Source organism: Bombina bombina, chromosome 4, assembly GCF_027579735.1.
Source record: "Bombina bombina isolate aBomBom1 chromosome 4, aBomBom1.pri, whole genome shotgun sequence".
NCBI lineage: Eukaryota > Metazoa > Chordata > Amphibia > Anura > Bombinatoridae > Bombina > Bombina bombina.
The window spans coordinates 796,434,521-796,448,745 of NC_069502.1; the positions used below are offsets into that span (position 1 = coordinate 796,434,521).

The 14,225-nt window shown below is 39.6% G+C and overlaps 1 protein-coding gene across 1 annotated transcript in view; it reads left to right on the top strand.

Annotated features, from left to right (window-relative positions):
• LOC128657002 (gastrula zinc finger protein XlCGF57.1-like) overlaps positions 1-6,552 on the top strand; it is a 71,978-nt gene extending 65,426 nt beyond the window's left edge. Inside the window, exon 6 of the mRNA XM_053711217.1 lies at positions 5,156-6,552. Within this exon, the coding sequence (XP_053567192.1) occupies positions 5,156-6,288 (1,133 nt within the window). The 3' untranslated portion in view covers positions 6,289-6,552. The remainder of the gene's footprint in view (positions 1-5,155) is intronic.
• The last annotated feature ends 7,673 nt before the right edge of the window (positions 6,553-14,225 follow it).

Here is a 14,225-nt window from a genome sequence, read left to right on the forward strand (position 1 = left end):
TCTTTTCAGCTGACAAAGTCTCATTCCTACATTGTTCTACTCTACCTGGGGACTCATAGGTGGGGAACTCTAATCGAGTCTCTAACCAGAAGAGTTTTTTTGACAGGGGTCAGAATATTTAAGATTCTGAGCTCCTTCAGGACTTTTCAACTGCACATCCTCAGACAGTGGAATGGAGATTGTACAAATTTATCTTTTCTAATATTAGGATCAGAAGATGAACTCCCTGGGGACCCAGGGTGTATGGACTCGACTGGAGTCTCTCCTTCCCATCAATGTTCTACAGCTGTGAGCACTATTCAAAGCACTTCAGACTTGGCCTCAGTTGGCTTCGGCCGCTTTTATTAGATTCCAATCGGAACATTGCGACAGTAGTTTACGTCATTCCTCAGGGAGGAACAAGGAGTTCCTTGGTGATGATTTAGTGGACAGAGTCTCACTATTATTATCCATCGGCGAGCCACATCCCAGGTGCAGAAACCCGGGAGGCGGATTTTCTGAACAGTCAGACTTTTCATCTGGGAATGGGAACTTCGTTGGAGGTTTTTGCCTGTTTCTCAGCTGGGACAGGCCGACATTGGATCTTATGGAGTCTCGTCGGAATGCCTAGCATACAAGATGCGGATCCAGTTCCAGTGATCCACCAGTACAACTGGTATATGCCTTGGCAGTGACTTGTTCATTCAGCCCAGTTTCTGTGTTCCCGCAATTTGCTCTCCTTCCCAGGGTGACTGCTCGAGTCAAACAAGAGAAGGTTTCGGGATTCTCGTCGCTCCGGCGTGGTCTCGCAGGTCTTGGTATGCAGATTTGGTGGACATGTAATCTCTGCCACCATAGCCGATTTCGTTGAGGAAGATCTCATTCAGGGACCCTTCCATCATCCAAATCTAATTTCTCTGCAGCTGACTGCTTGGAGAATTGAACGCTTGATTTTATCTAAGCGAGGGTTCTCTGATTCGGTATTTGATACTTTGATCCAGGCACGTAAGCCTGTTACTAGAAAGATTTACCATAAGATATGGTGTAAATATCTTTATTTGTGCTAATCCAAGGGCTACTCATGGAGTAAGTTTAGGATTCCTAGGATTTTGTCCTTTCTCCAAGAAGGATTGGAGAAAGGGTTTTCAGCAAGTTCCTTAAAGGGACATATTTCTGATTTATCTATTTTGCTACACAAACGTCTGGCAGATATTCCGGATGTTCTTTTTTTTTTCAGGCTCTGACTAGGATCAGGCCTGTGTTTAGACCTATTGCTCCTCCTTGGAGTTGGAATTTAGTTCTTAAGGTTCTTAAAGGGGTTCCGTTTGAACCTATGCATTCCATAGATATTAAGTTGTTATCTTGGAAAGTTTTATTTTTGGTTGCTATTTCTTCTGCTCGCAGAGTTTCTGAGCTTTCGGCTCTACTATGTGACTCTCCTTACCTTATTTTCCATGCTGATAAGGTAGTGGTACATACCAAATCTGGTTTTTCTTCCTAAGATTGTTTCCAACAAAAATATTACTCAGGAAATTATTGTTCCTTCATTGTGTCCCAATCCTTCTTCTAAGAAGGAGCGTCTGTTACATAACTTGGACGTGGTCCATGCCCTGAAGTTTTACTTGCAGGCGACTAAAGAATTTCGTCAATCATCTTAATTATTTGTTGTTTCTGGAATCGTAGGGGCCAGAAAGCTACGACTACCTCCCTTTCTTTTTGGCTGAAGAGTATCATCCGTTTTGCATATGAGACTGCTGGACAGCAGCCTCCTGAAAGAATTACGGCTCATTCTACTATGGCTGTGGCTTCCTCTTGGGCATTTAAAAATTATGTTTCTGTTGACGGATTTGCAAGGCTATAACTTGGTCGTCTCTTAACGCTTTTTCCAAATTTTCCAAATTTGATACTTTTGCCTCGTCCAAGGCTGTTTTTTGGGAGAAAGGTTCTTCAAGCAGTGGTGCCTTCCATTTAGGTTCCTGTCTTGTCCCGCCCTCTCATCCGTGTCCTATAGCTTTGGTATTGTATCCCATAAGTAAGGATGAAATCCGTGGACTCGTCATATCTTGTAAAAGAAAAGGAAATTTATGCTTACCTGATAAATTTATTTCTTTTACGATATGACGAGTCCACGGCCCACCCTGTCATTTTCTAAGACAGGTCTTTATTTTTGTTAAACTTCAGTCACCTCTGCACCTTGGCTTTTCCTTTCTCTTCCTAACTTCGGTTGAATGACTGGAGGGGGAGGAAAGGGAGGAGCTATATATACAGCTCTGCTGTGGTGCTCTTTGCCTCCTCCTGCTGACCAGGAGGCGATATCCCATAAGTAAGGATGAAATCCGTGGACTCGTCATATCGTAAAATAAATACATTTATCAGGTAAGCATAAATTTCCTTTTTTATGCTTAAAAACACTCAGACGCCATCTTTTATTTCTAGTAAGCCCCTTCATCATGTCCTAATTATATTTCTGCAGGATGTATTATTTCATGTTTTAAGATAATACTAAAAGGTTAGGATTTGGCCTAACCCTGTATATTTTTATTTCATAATATTTTGTTTATATAACTTGACTCAGCTCCATAATATCCCAATATCTTTTGGATGTATGTTAATTAAAGGCCCATGAGTGGCCTAGAATGCTATTAATTGGGTCAAAAATGAGGACTGTTGTCACAGATTTATGTATAATTGCATGCATAATCATTTGTATTCTTGCCACTTGTATTCTCATTTATGCCACTTTTGTGTATGTTATGTGTAACTGCTCCATAATAAAAAAAAAGTCCTAAGTTAAATAGCGCTTTTACATTTAAAACAAATAACCACCCCCCCACTCACCAAATCCCCCAAAATAAAAAACCTAACGCTAAAAAAACTAAACTACCCATTGCCCCTAAAGGGGCATTTGTATGGGCATTGCCCTTAAAAGGGCAATCAGTTCTTTTACAAGCCAAAAAATCCATAATCTAAAAAAGTCACCCCAAAAAAAAAAAATCCTAAATCTAAGCTCCAAATAGGTACTCACTGTTCCTGAAGTCCAGCGGAGAAGGTCTTCTTCCAGGCGGTGACATCTTCTAGAGCGGGGACCTCTTCTAATCTTCATCCAGGACCAAAGGCGACGCGGAGATAACCACGTAACAGGACTGACAACCGCAGAGCCATCCAGCGTGTAGATCCTCTTTGTACGATCACCACCACGCACTTGATTGAATGCAATATACCCGTTTTATATTTGGGCTACCTTGCATTCCTATTGGCTGAAATTTTCAAATCAAACAATAGGATGTGAGCTACTGAAATTGTATTCGCTGTTCAAATCAGCCAATAGGATTTCAGTAGCTCACATTCTATTGGCTGATTTGAAAATTTCAGCCAATAGGAATGCAAGGTACCCCAAATATAAAATGGGTACCTTGCATTCAATCTTCCATGTGCAACGGTTATCGTACAAAGAGGATCTCCACGTTGGATGGCTCCGCGGTCACTGGTCCTGTTCCGTGAAAACTGGTCCAGAGGAAACTACCCTTTGATAAAAAGAACACTCAGAATGGAACCAAGCACTGCAATAAAGCTCTCTGCAAATTATGTCAACACATTTGTGAAAGCAGCACAGCAAATCACAAGAGTAAATTCTATAACATTAAAGGGGCATATTCATGTATATCTGCAAATGTGGTATACATGATACATTGCACTGCCTGTGAAGTGGGATATTATATTGGAGAAACAAGCCAAAAACTGCACTTTCAGATGAACTTACACAGACACTCAATCAAAAATCACTGTGAAACAAAAACCTGACCACTCCATCCAAAACCTCAAAATCAAGATTCTCAGAGCCAACTTCAAAAATACCATGGAAAGAAAGACCTTTGAGATGAAAATGATAATGCACTTCAACTTGCTAAATTCTGGACTAAATGTGGACTCAACATATTATCAACATTTTTTGTAATGTACTTTCATATAGTCAATTACAGTGTATATTCCACACTTTCTATGCATAGGTACACAGGTAAGCCTATGTCCACACTTTTGTCATTATTATTATTCCTTCTTTTTTTTTCTCATTTTTTTGACTATCTTATATTCCCTCTATATACATAATTTCACATCTTTATACATATTGATTCCATGTTGATATATAACTTTATGTCAGTATATGCTCTATGGAAAACCATATATTTCCCTTGTCTACTACACTGGACACTGTCTGCCTCTGTCACCTAAACCCCCCTCATCATTTTTACGACACCTCCTCCTCTCCCTGCACTCAGACCTCGGTAGCACTTTCTGTTCTTTTTAGCCATCCTGTGTATTAAGATATAATCTCTAAATTCCATTGAATTGGTCAGAATTGCTTCAGACTTGAGAAAGCAAGGCATTCTTCCGAAAGCTTATCAACTTATAAATGTATAGTTAATCCAATAAAAATGTATCATTGCTCAATGCAATACTCTTGTTATTTTGATATATATATATATATATATATATACATACATACATACATACATATACAGGGCTTGAAAAACTCAGTGGTCCTGGACAACTTAGATATTTTACTTTCCTATCTTTATCATTGAGTAGATTACTAGTACCTTTCAACCCCTGACTAGTAAACCATAGTGCTATTTTTCCACCCGTATGTGTGTGTGTGTGTGTATAAGTTTAGTTGTCCGGGACCACTGGGTTTTTCAAGCCATATATATATATATCATGCAGTGAACAAGTGCATTGTGCACGAAACATGTCTGCTGAGGGGCACGGCTTTACTTTGTATACCTTGCATCTATGCAATGTGTAAGGTTCAACTCACTCTATGCTTTCAATCTTTTTTGGAATAAAAAGTTTTTCTATTTTTTACACCTTTGCCGGGATTAGTGCTTTGGACATATTTGTGTATTTATATATATATATATATATATATATATATATATATATATATATATATATATATATATATATATATATAGTATTGTATTCTCAATCTGAATAACAAAAGAAATTTAGGTTTCATGTCACTTTAAGCATTAGCATGAATCTAGGGAAAGGTGTAGGAATTATAGCCTGCCCCTTACTCTTATGCTAGACACTTATAACAGTTGAAATGTCCTCAAAATATAATAATGATGTCACTAATAACTAACATTAATCCCATTGTGTTTCTTATCAACAGGTGAATTTACAAACTGCAGTAATCCTAGTCCTAGCCATGGTGAAAATACAGAAACTTGTTTCAGTCTTCTTCAAAATCAAAGTAGCAACGTGGGGAATTTATGTTCTGAATATGAGAAATTTTATACAAGGAAATCAAATCTTTTAAGACATCAGAAAATGTATACAGGAGACAAAGCATTTTCGTGTGCTGAATGTGGGAAATGTTTTGCTCTGAGATCACATCTCATTAGACATCAGAAAATTCACACAGGAGAGAAAGCATTTTCATGCTCTGATTGTGGGAAGAGTTTTACTCAGAAATCACATCTTATTGGTCATCAGAAAATTCATACAGGCGAAAAAGCATTTTCATGTTCAGAATGTGGAAAATGGTTTGCTCTGAAATCACATCTTACTATACATCAAAAAATTCATACAGGAGAGAAAGCATTTTCATGTGCTGAATGTGGGAAATGTTTTGCTCTGAAATCCCATCTTATTAGACATCAGAAAATTCATACAGGAGAGAAAGCATTTTCATGTTCTGAATGTGGGAAAAGTTTTATTCAGAAATCACATCTTATTGGCCATCAGAAATATCATATAGGAGAGAAAGCATTTTCATGTGCTGAATGTCGGAAGTGTTTTACTGACAAATCAACTCTTAGTAGACATCAGAAAATTCATACAGGAGAGAAACCATTTTCATGTGCTGAATGTGGGAAATGTTTTGCTCTGAAATCACATCTTATTAGACATGAGAAAATTCATACAGGAGAGAAAGCATTTTCATGCTCTGAATGTGGGAAAAGTTTTATTCAGAAATCACATCTTATTGGCCATCAGAAAAATCATATAGGAGAGAAAGCATTTTCATGTTCTGAATGTCGGAAGTGTTTTACTGACAAATCAACTCTTAGAAGACATCAGAAAATTCATACAGGAGAGAAAGCATTTTCATGTTCTGACTGTGGGAAAAGTTTTATTCAGAAATCACATCTTATTAGACATCAGAAAATTCATAAAGGAGAGAAAGCATTTTCATGTTCTGAATGTGGAAAATGTTTTACCAGCATAAGAAATGTTGTTACTCATCAAAATCTTCATATGAGAGTGAGAGGTTGTTCGTGTTCTGAATATGGGAAAAGTTAAGCTCAGAAATTAAAACTTATTGTGCATCCGAAAATTCATATGGGAGAGAAAGCATTATGTTTTGCACAGCAAACCCCTATGCTAACATCAAAAGTGCAAAAGCCTTTCCCCTAGTTGCATAAAAAGCATTGTATTGAATCATAACAAAAATATATTTTTTATTCTTTTGATTTCCAATGACTAATTTTTATGCAAAAATACTGAAATATTGTCCATTTCTGTTTATTTTATAAAGTTTACCTAATATATTTATAAATCCATAAATGTTTTGACTATATTTGAGAAAAAAAACCTCAATAATCTTGTGAATTGAAATAGTAATATAAATATGATTTCTTTCATACAGTTGGTTAGAGTCCATGATCCATTTTGATTCTTCAGTGAGAGGGGTTCTTAGACCTAGTTGTGCTCCATTTTCCCCTCAGAGTACAGTGATTTTTGGAGGTATGTATTTGGAGTATAGGTAGTATTATCTATTTTTTTAATTTATTGATTATAATGCTTTCTTTTCCTCTCTGTCTCACCCCTCTCTGTATGTCTCTCCCCTTTTGTATGGTTTGCTTTGACAATGGTGCAGGGATCATACTCAGCTATCTTAAATGACTCATCTAGATTTCAGAACAAGCCCGTCTCTGTTTTGATGGCTAAATTATCAGATTTTTACGCAGGGGGCTTCTTTTGTTTGTCCTTCTTGGTCTGTGATCACTACAGATGCACGTCTTTCAGGTTGGTAGGCTGTCTAGGTATCTTAGAGAGCACAAGGGTTTTGGTCTCCTCGCAAGGTGAGGTTACCTAAATATGTTTTTGAACTGTGTAATTTACAGAGCCCTTCAGAGTTGGCCTACTTTGAAAAGGGATATATCTCCGATTGCATACAGACAATGTTACAGCAGTAGCATATGCCAATTATCAAGGGGAACTCACAGTTCCCTAGCCACAAGAGAAGTATCACAAATTATTTACTGGGCAGAAATCAATTGTTGTAAATCTTCTGCTGTTCATATTCCTGGAGTGGACAACTGGGAAGCATATTTTCACAGTAGTTAGTCCTTGAATCAAGGGGAATGGTCTCTTCATCTGGATGTTTTCAATTAGATAGTGGATCTTTGGAGCCTCCCAGAAATAGATCTGATGGCCTCAGTTCAATCACAATTTTCCCAGTTATTGTGTGAGTTCCAGGGATCCTCAAGCAGTTGTGTTGCTCTGTTAGTTCCATGGTCATTTTGGCTATCTTATGTATTTCCACCTCTGTTTTCCCATGGTGATTTCTAGAATCAGAAAAGAGGAAGCATCAGAAATTTTAATTTCTCCAGCTTAGTTTTGCAGTGTTTGGTATGCAGATTTGGTTCAGATGTCCAGTTGTCTTCCTTGGCCACATCCTCTGCGTCTAGACCTTCTGTCTTAAGGTCAATTTTTCCACCCGAATCTCAAATCTAAGTTGATGGCGTGTAGATTGATGGAATCGTTTTTAAGCAGAGAAGGTTCTCTCAATATGTCATTGAGACTCTGATAGAGGCTTGTAAGCCTCTGACCAGGAAGATTTATTATAAGATTTTGAGGACTATTTCTTGGTGTATGAATCATGGTTTTTCCTGGTATTCTTTTAGAATTTTTAGGGTTTTGCTGTTTTTGCAAGATGGTTTGGATAAGGGTTTATCCACCAGTTCTTTGAAGGGTCAGATTTCATCCCTTTCAGTTCTGTTCCACAAGAAGATTGCTAATCTTCCAGACATTTAAGGTTTTTTTCAAGCTTTGGCTAGAATTAAGCCTGTAGTTAAACCAAGTTCTCCTCCTTGGAGTCTTAACTTGGTTTTGAAGATTTTGCAGGCTCCGCATTTTTGAAGCTTTGCATAAGGCTTTAAAGATTATTTCTTGGAAGGATTGGTTTATTTTGGCTATTTCTTCTGCTAGAAGACTCTGACTTATCTGCTCTTTCATGTGATTCTTCTTATATTATTATATATTTTCCTTCAAGATAATGCATTTTTTAGGTTGAGATGTAATTTCTTGCCTAAGGTTGTGTCTTTGGACAATTTTGGCCTCGCTTCCATTGAGTCGTTAAAAATGGAGCCGTAAGCTACCGAAGCGGCCGACAGCTAAAAGTAATTTACGGCTCCATTTTAGTACCAGGTTTCCATAGTTGCTAAGGTAACCCGACCTTACGCTATAGAATTTACGTTTAACGTCCATGCTCCTTACCGGTGATCACCTCTCAAGAAAAATAAAGATACACTTATCCATATTTTTAATAATCAAATACTATTTTTTTAATATAATTATATTTACCACTTCATAAATATAAGTAATATGTATTGCTGCCCTAGGCATAGGTCTAGTTTGCATTCTGTAGATATGTTCTTGCATATATTATTATATTTAAATATATACTGATATTTCTATTAGAATATAAGTTCAACTATTTCTATACATGAGACAACAATAAATATTGCTTATAACAATTTATTTCTACATTAAAACACTTGCATTATTTGCAAGTTTTATAATTTCAATAGAAAATAGGTCTCAAAAAGCACAATTTTCCTCTTTTACACCTAGTTGAGCTGGGTGTAATATTTCTCAATGTATCGACAGCCTCCGACAGTATATTAACGGTTTGCGCTTTCATTGGAAACCTGGTATAATTTATCGATTAACGGCTTTTATTACTTTCTATGGGACGCAAAGATTTTTTCGGCAGCCAGAGTCCAGCTGCCGATATTGAGGTATAACGCGCCATTGGAAACAGTCGATAAACAATATTGCTTTCGACAGCATATTTAACAGTTTGCGAGTGCTCGCAAACTGAATTACGACTCAATGGAAGCGAGGCCTAAGTTGGGAAATTGTTGTACCTTCTTTATGTTCTAATCCTAAAAATCTTCAGAGAGATCTTTGCATAATTTGGATGTTGTTAGAGCATTAAAGTATTATGTTGACACTACAAAAGATTTCAGACAAACTTCTAGTTTATTTGTTCACTTTTCTGGTTCCAGGAAACGGTCGAATGCTTCTGCCATTTCTTTGGCTTCTTGGTTGAAACTTCTGATTCATAAGGCTTACTTGGAAGCAACTCAGCCTCCACCTAAACGGATTACTGCTACTTCTACTAGACCAGTCACCACTTCTTGGGCTTTTAAGAATGAAACTTCAATTGACCAGATTTTCAAAGCAGCCACTAGGTATTCTTTGCATAATTTTACTAACTTCCATCATTTTTATGTTTTTCCTTCTTCTTTAGCAGCCTTTGCTTGGAAAGTCAGTTGTCTAAGGTTGATTCATTTTAATTACATTTAAAAATGTTGTTTTTGGTTCTTTTGGGGTTATGGATTTAGTTTTTCAGTGAAAAAAGATGTTTCTTAAATACTACCCTTTATGTTTTATTACTCATGGACTTCACAGCTTGGGTATTAGTTCCCAGGAGTAATGGCATGTGGACTCTCACTACCTTATGGAAGAAAACATAATTTATGCTTATCTTTTAATTTCATTACTTTCTTGGTGGTGAGAGTCCATGAGACCTCACCCTTTGTTTTTCTGGTGTTGGTTTATTCTTGCGCACAACTTTTTTTCTTTTCTTCATTTTTTTCTTATTTATTTTCCTATCTTATTTGCTTGGCTAAATGTTAGTGTGAGGTATGGTTTTTATAGAGCTTTCTCCAACATAGGTGTGTCCGGTCCACGGCGTCATCCTTACTTGTGGGATATTCTCTTCCCCAACAGGAAATGGCAAAGAGCCCAGCAAAGCTGGTCACATGATCCCTCCTAGGCTCCGCCTACCCCAGTCATTCTCTTTGCCGTTGTACAGGCAACATCTCCACGGAGATGGCTTAGAGTTTTTTAGTGTTTAACTGTAGTTTTTTTATTCAATCAAGAGTTTGTTATTTTAAAATAGTGCTGGTATGTACTATTTACTCTGAAACAGAAAAGAGATGAAGATTTCTGTTTGTAAGAGGAAAATGATTTTAGCAACCGTTACTAAAATCCATGGCTGTTCCACACAGGACTGTTGAGAGGAATTAACTTCAGTTGGGGGAACAGTGAGCAGTCTTTTGCTGCTTGAGGTATGACACATTCTAACAAGACGATGTAATGCTGGAAGCTGTCATTTTCCCTATGGGATCCGGTAAGCCATTTTTATTCAGACAGTAAATAAGGGCTTCACAAGGGCTTATTAAGACTGTAGACATTTTCTGGGCTAAATCGATTCATATATACACATATTTAGCCTTGAGGAATCATTTAATCTGGGTATTTTTGTAAAATAATATCGGCAGGCATTCGCGCCGGTATTGCGCACTTGTTTTTGAGAAGCATGACATGCAGTCGCATGTGTGAGGAGCTCTGATACATAGAAAAGACTTTCTGAAGGCGTCATTTGGTATCGTATTCCCCTTTGGGCTTGGTTGGGTCTCAGCAAAGCAGATACCAGGGACTGTAAAGGGGTTAAAGATAAAAACGGCTCCGGTTCCGTTATTTTAAGGGTTAAAGCTTCCAAATTTGGTGTGCAATACTTTTAAGGCTTTAAGACACTGTGGTGAAATTTTGGTGAATTTTGAACAATTCCTTCATACTTTTTCGCAATTGCAGTAATAAAGTGTGTTCAGTTTAAAATTTAAAGTGACAGTAACGGTTTTATTTTAAAACGTTTTTTGTACTTTGTTATCAAGTTTATGCCTGTTTAACATGTCTGAACTACCAGATAGACTGTGTTCTGAATGTGGGGAAGCCAAGGTTCCTTCTCATTTAAATAGATGTGATTTATGTGACACTGAAAATGATGCCCAAGATGATTCCTCAAGTGAGGGGAGTAAGCATGGTACTGCATCATTCCCTCCTTCGTCTACACCAGTCTTGCCCACTCAGGAGGCCCCTAGTACATCTAGCGCGCCAATACTCCTTACTATGCAACAATTAACGGCTGTAATGGATAATTCTATCAAAAACATTTTAGCCAAAATGCCCACTTATCAGCGCAAGCGCGACTGCTCTGTTTTAGATACTGAAGAGCATGGGGACGCTGATGATAATGGTTCTGAAATGCCCCTACACCAGTCTGAGGGGGCCAGGGAGGTTTTGTCTGAGGGAGAAATTTCAGATTCAGGGAAAATTTCTCAACAAACTGAACCCGATGTGATTACATTTAAATTTAAGTTGGAACATCTCCGCGCTCTGCTTAAGGAGGTATTATCCACTCTGGATGATTGTGAGAATTTGATCATCCCAGAGAAACTATGTAAAATGGACAAGTTCCTAGAGGTCCCGGGGCTCCCAGAAGCCTTTCCTATACCCAAGCGGGTGGCGGACATTGTAAATAAAGAATGGGAAAGGCCCGGTATACCTTTCGTCCCTCCCCCCATATTTAAAAAATTGTTTCCTATGGTCGACCCCAGAAAGGACTTATGGCAGACAGTCCCCAAGGTCGAGGGAGCGGTTTCTACTTTAAACAAACGCACCACTATACCCATAGAAGATAGTTGTGCTTTCAAAGATCCTATGGATAAAAAATTAGAAGGTTTGCTTAAAAAGATGTTTGTTCAGCAAGGTTACCTTCTACAACCAATTTCATGCATTGTCCCTGTCACTACAGCCGCGTGTTTCTGGTTCGATGAGCTAGTAAAGGCGATCGATAGTGATTCTCCTCCTTATGAGGAGATTATGGACAGAATCCGTGCTCTCAAATTGGCCAATTCTTTCACCCTAGACGCCACTTTGCAATTGGCTAGGTTAGCGGCGAAAAATTCTGGGTTTGCTATTGTGGCGCGCAGAGCGCTTTGGTTGAAATCTTGGTCAGCGGATGCGTCTTCCAAGAACAAACTACTTAACATTCCTTTCAAGGGGAAAACGCTGTTTGGCCCTGACTTGAAAGAGATTATCTCTGATATCACTGGGGGTAAGGGCCACGCCCTTCCTCAGGATAGGTCTTTCAAGGCCAAAAATAAACCTAATTTTCGTCCCTTTCGTAGAAACGGACCAGCCCCAAGTGCTACGTCCTCTAAGCAAGAGGGTAATACTTCTCAAGCCAAGCCAGCCTGGAGACCAATGCAAGGCTGGAACAAGGGAAAGCAGGCCAAGAAACCTGCCACTGCTACCAAGACAGCATGAAATGTTGGCCCCCGATCCGGGACCGGATCTGGTGGGGGGCAGACTCTCTCTCTTTGCTCAGGCTTGGGCAAGAGATGTTCTGGATCCTTGGGCACTAGAAATAGTCTCCCAAGGTTATCTTCTGGAATTCAAGGGGCTTCCCCCAAGGGGGAGGTTCCACAGGTCTCAATTGTCTTCAGACCATATAAAGAGACAGGCATTCTTACATTGTGTAGAAGACCTGTTAAAAATGGGAGTGATTCATCCTGTTCCATTAGGAGAACAAGGGATGGGGTTCTACTCCAATCTGTTCATAGTTCCCAAAAAAGAGGGAACGTTCAGACCAATCTTAGATCTCAAGATCTTAAACAAGTTTCTCAAGGTTCCATCGTTCAAAATGGAAACCATTCGAACAATTCTTCCTTCCATCCAGGAAGGTCAATTCATGACCACGGTGGATTTAAAGGATGCGTATCTACATATTCCTATCCACAAGGAACATCATCGGTTCCTAAGGTTCGCATTCCTGGACAAGCATTACCAGTTCGTGGCGCTTCCTTTCGGATTAGCCACTGCTCCAAGGATTTTCACAAAGGTACTAGGGTCCCTTCTAGCGGTACTAAGACCAAGGGGCATTGCAGTAGTTCCTTACTTGGACGACATTCTGATTCAAGCGTCGTCCCTTCCTCAAGCAAAGGCTCACACGGACATAGTCCTGGCCTTTCTCAGATCTCACGGATGGAAAGTGAACGTGGAAAAGAGTTCTCTATCTCCGTCGACAAGGGTTCCCTTCTTGGGAACAATAATAGACTCCTTAGAAATGAGGATTTTTCTGACAGAGGCCAGAAAAACAAAACTTCTAAACTCTTGTCAAACACTTCATTCCGTTCCTCTTCCTTCCATAGCGCAGTGCATGGAAGTAATAGGTTTGATGGTAGCGGCAATGGACATAGTTCCTTTTGCGCGCATTCATCTAAGACCATTACAACTGTGCATGCTCAGTCAGTGGAATGGGGACTATACAGACTTGTCTCCGAAGATAAAAGTAAATCAGAGGACCAGAGACTCACTCCGTTGGTGGCTGTCCCTGGACAACCTGTCACAAGGGATGACCTTCCGCAGACCAGAGTGGGTCATTGTCACGACCGACGCCAGTCTGATGGGCTGGGGCGCGGTCTGGGGACCCCTGAAAGCTCAGGGTCTTTGGTCTCGGGAAGAATCTCTTCTACCGATAAATATTCTGGAACTGAGAGCGATATTCAATGCTCTCAAGGCTTGGCCTCAGCTAGCAAAGGCCAAGTTCATACGGTTTCAATCAGACAACATGACGACTGTTGCGTACATCAACCATCAGGGGGGAACAAGGAGTTCCCTGGCGATGGAAGAAGTGACCAAAATCATTCAATGGGCGGAGACTCACTCCTGCCACCTATCTGCAATCCACATCCCAGGAGTGGAAAATTGGGAAGCGGATTTTCTGAGTCGTCAGACATTACATCCGGGGGAGTGGGAACTCCATCCGGAAATCTTTGCCCAAATTACTCAACTGTGGGGCATTCCAGACATGGATCTGATGGCCTCTCGTCAGAACTTCAAGGTTCCTTGCTACGGGTCCAGATCCAGGGATCCCAAGGCGACTCTAGTAGATGCACTAGTAGCACCTTGGACCTTCAAACTAGCTTATGTATTCCCGCCGTTTCCTCTCATCCCCAGGCTGGTAGCCAGGATCAATCAAGAGAGGGCGTCGGTGATCTTGATAGCTCCTGCGTGGCCACGCAGGACTTGGTATGCAGATCTGGTGAATATGTCATCGGCTCCACCATGGAAGCTACCTTTGAGACGAGACCTTCTTGTTC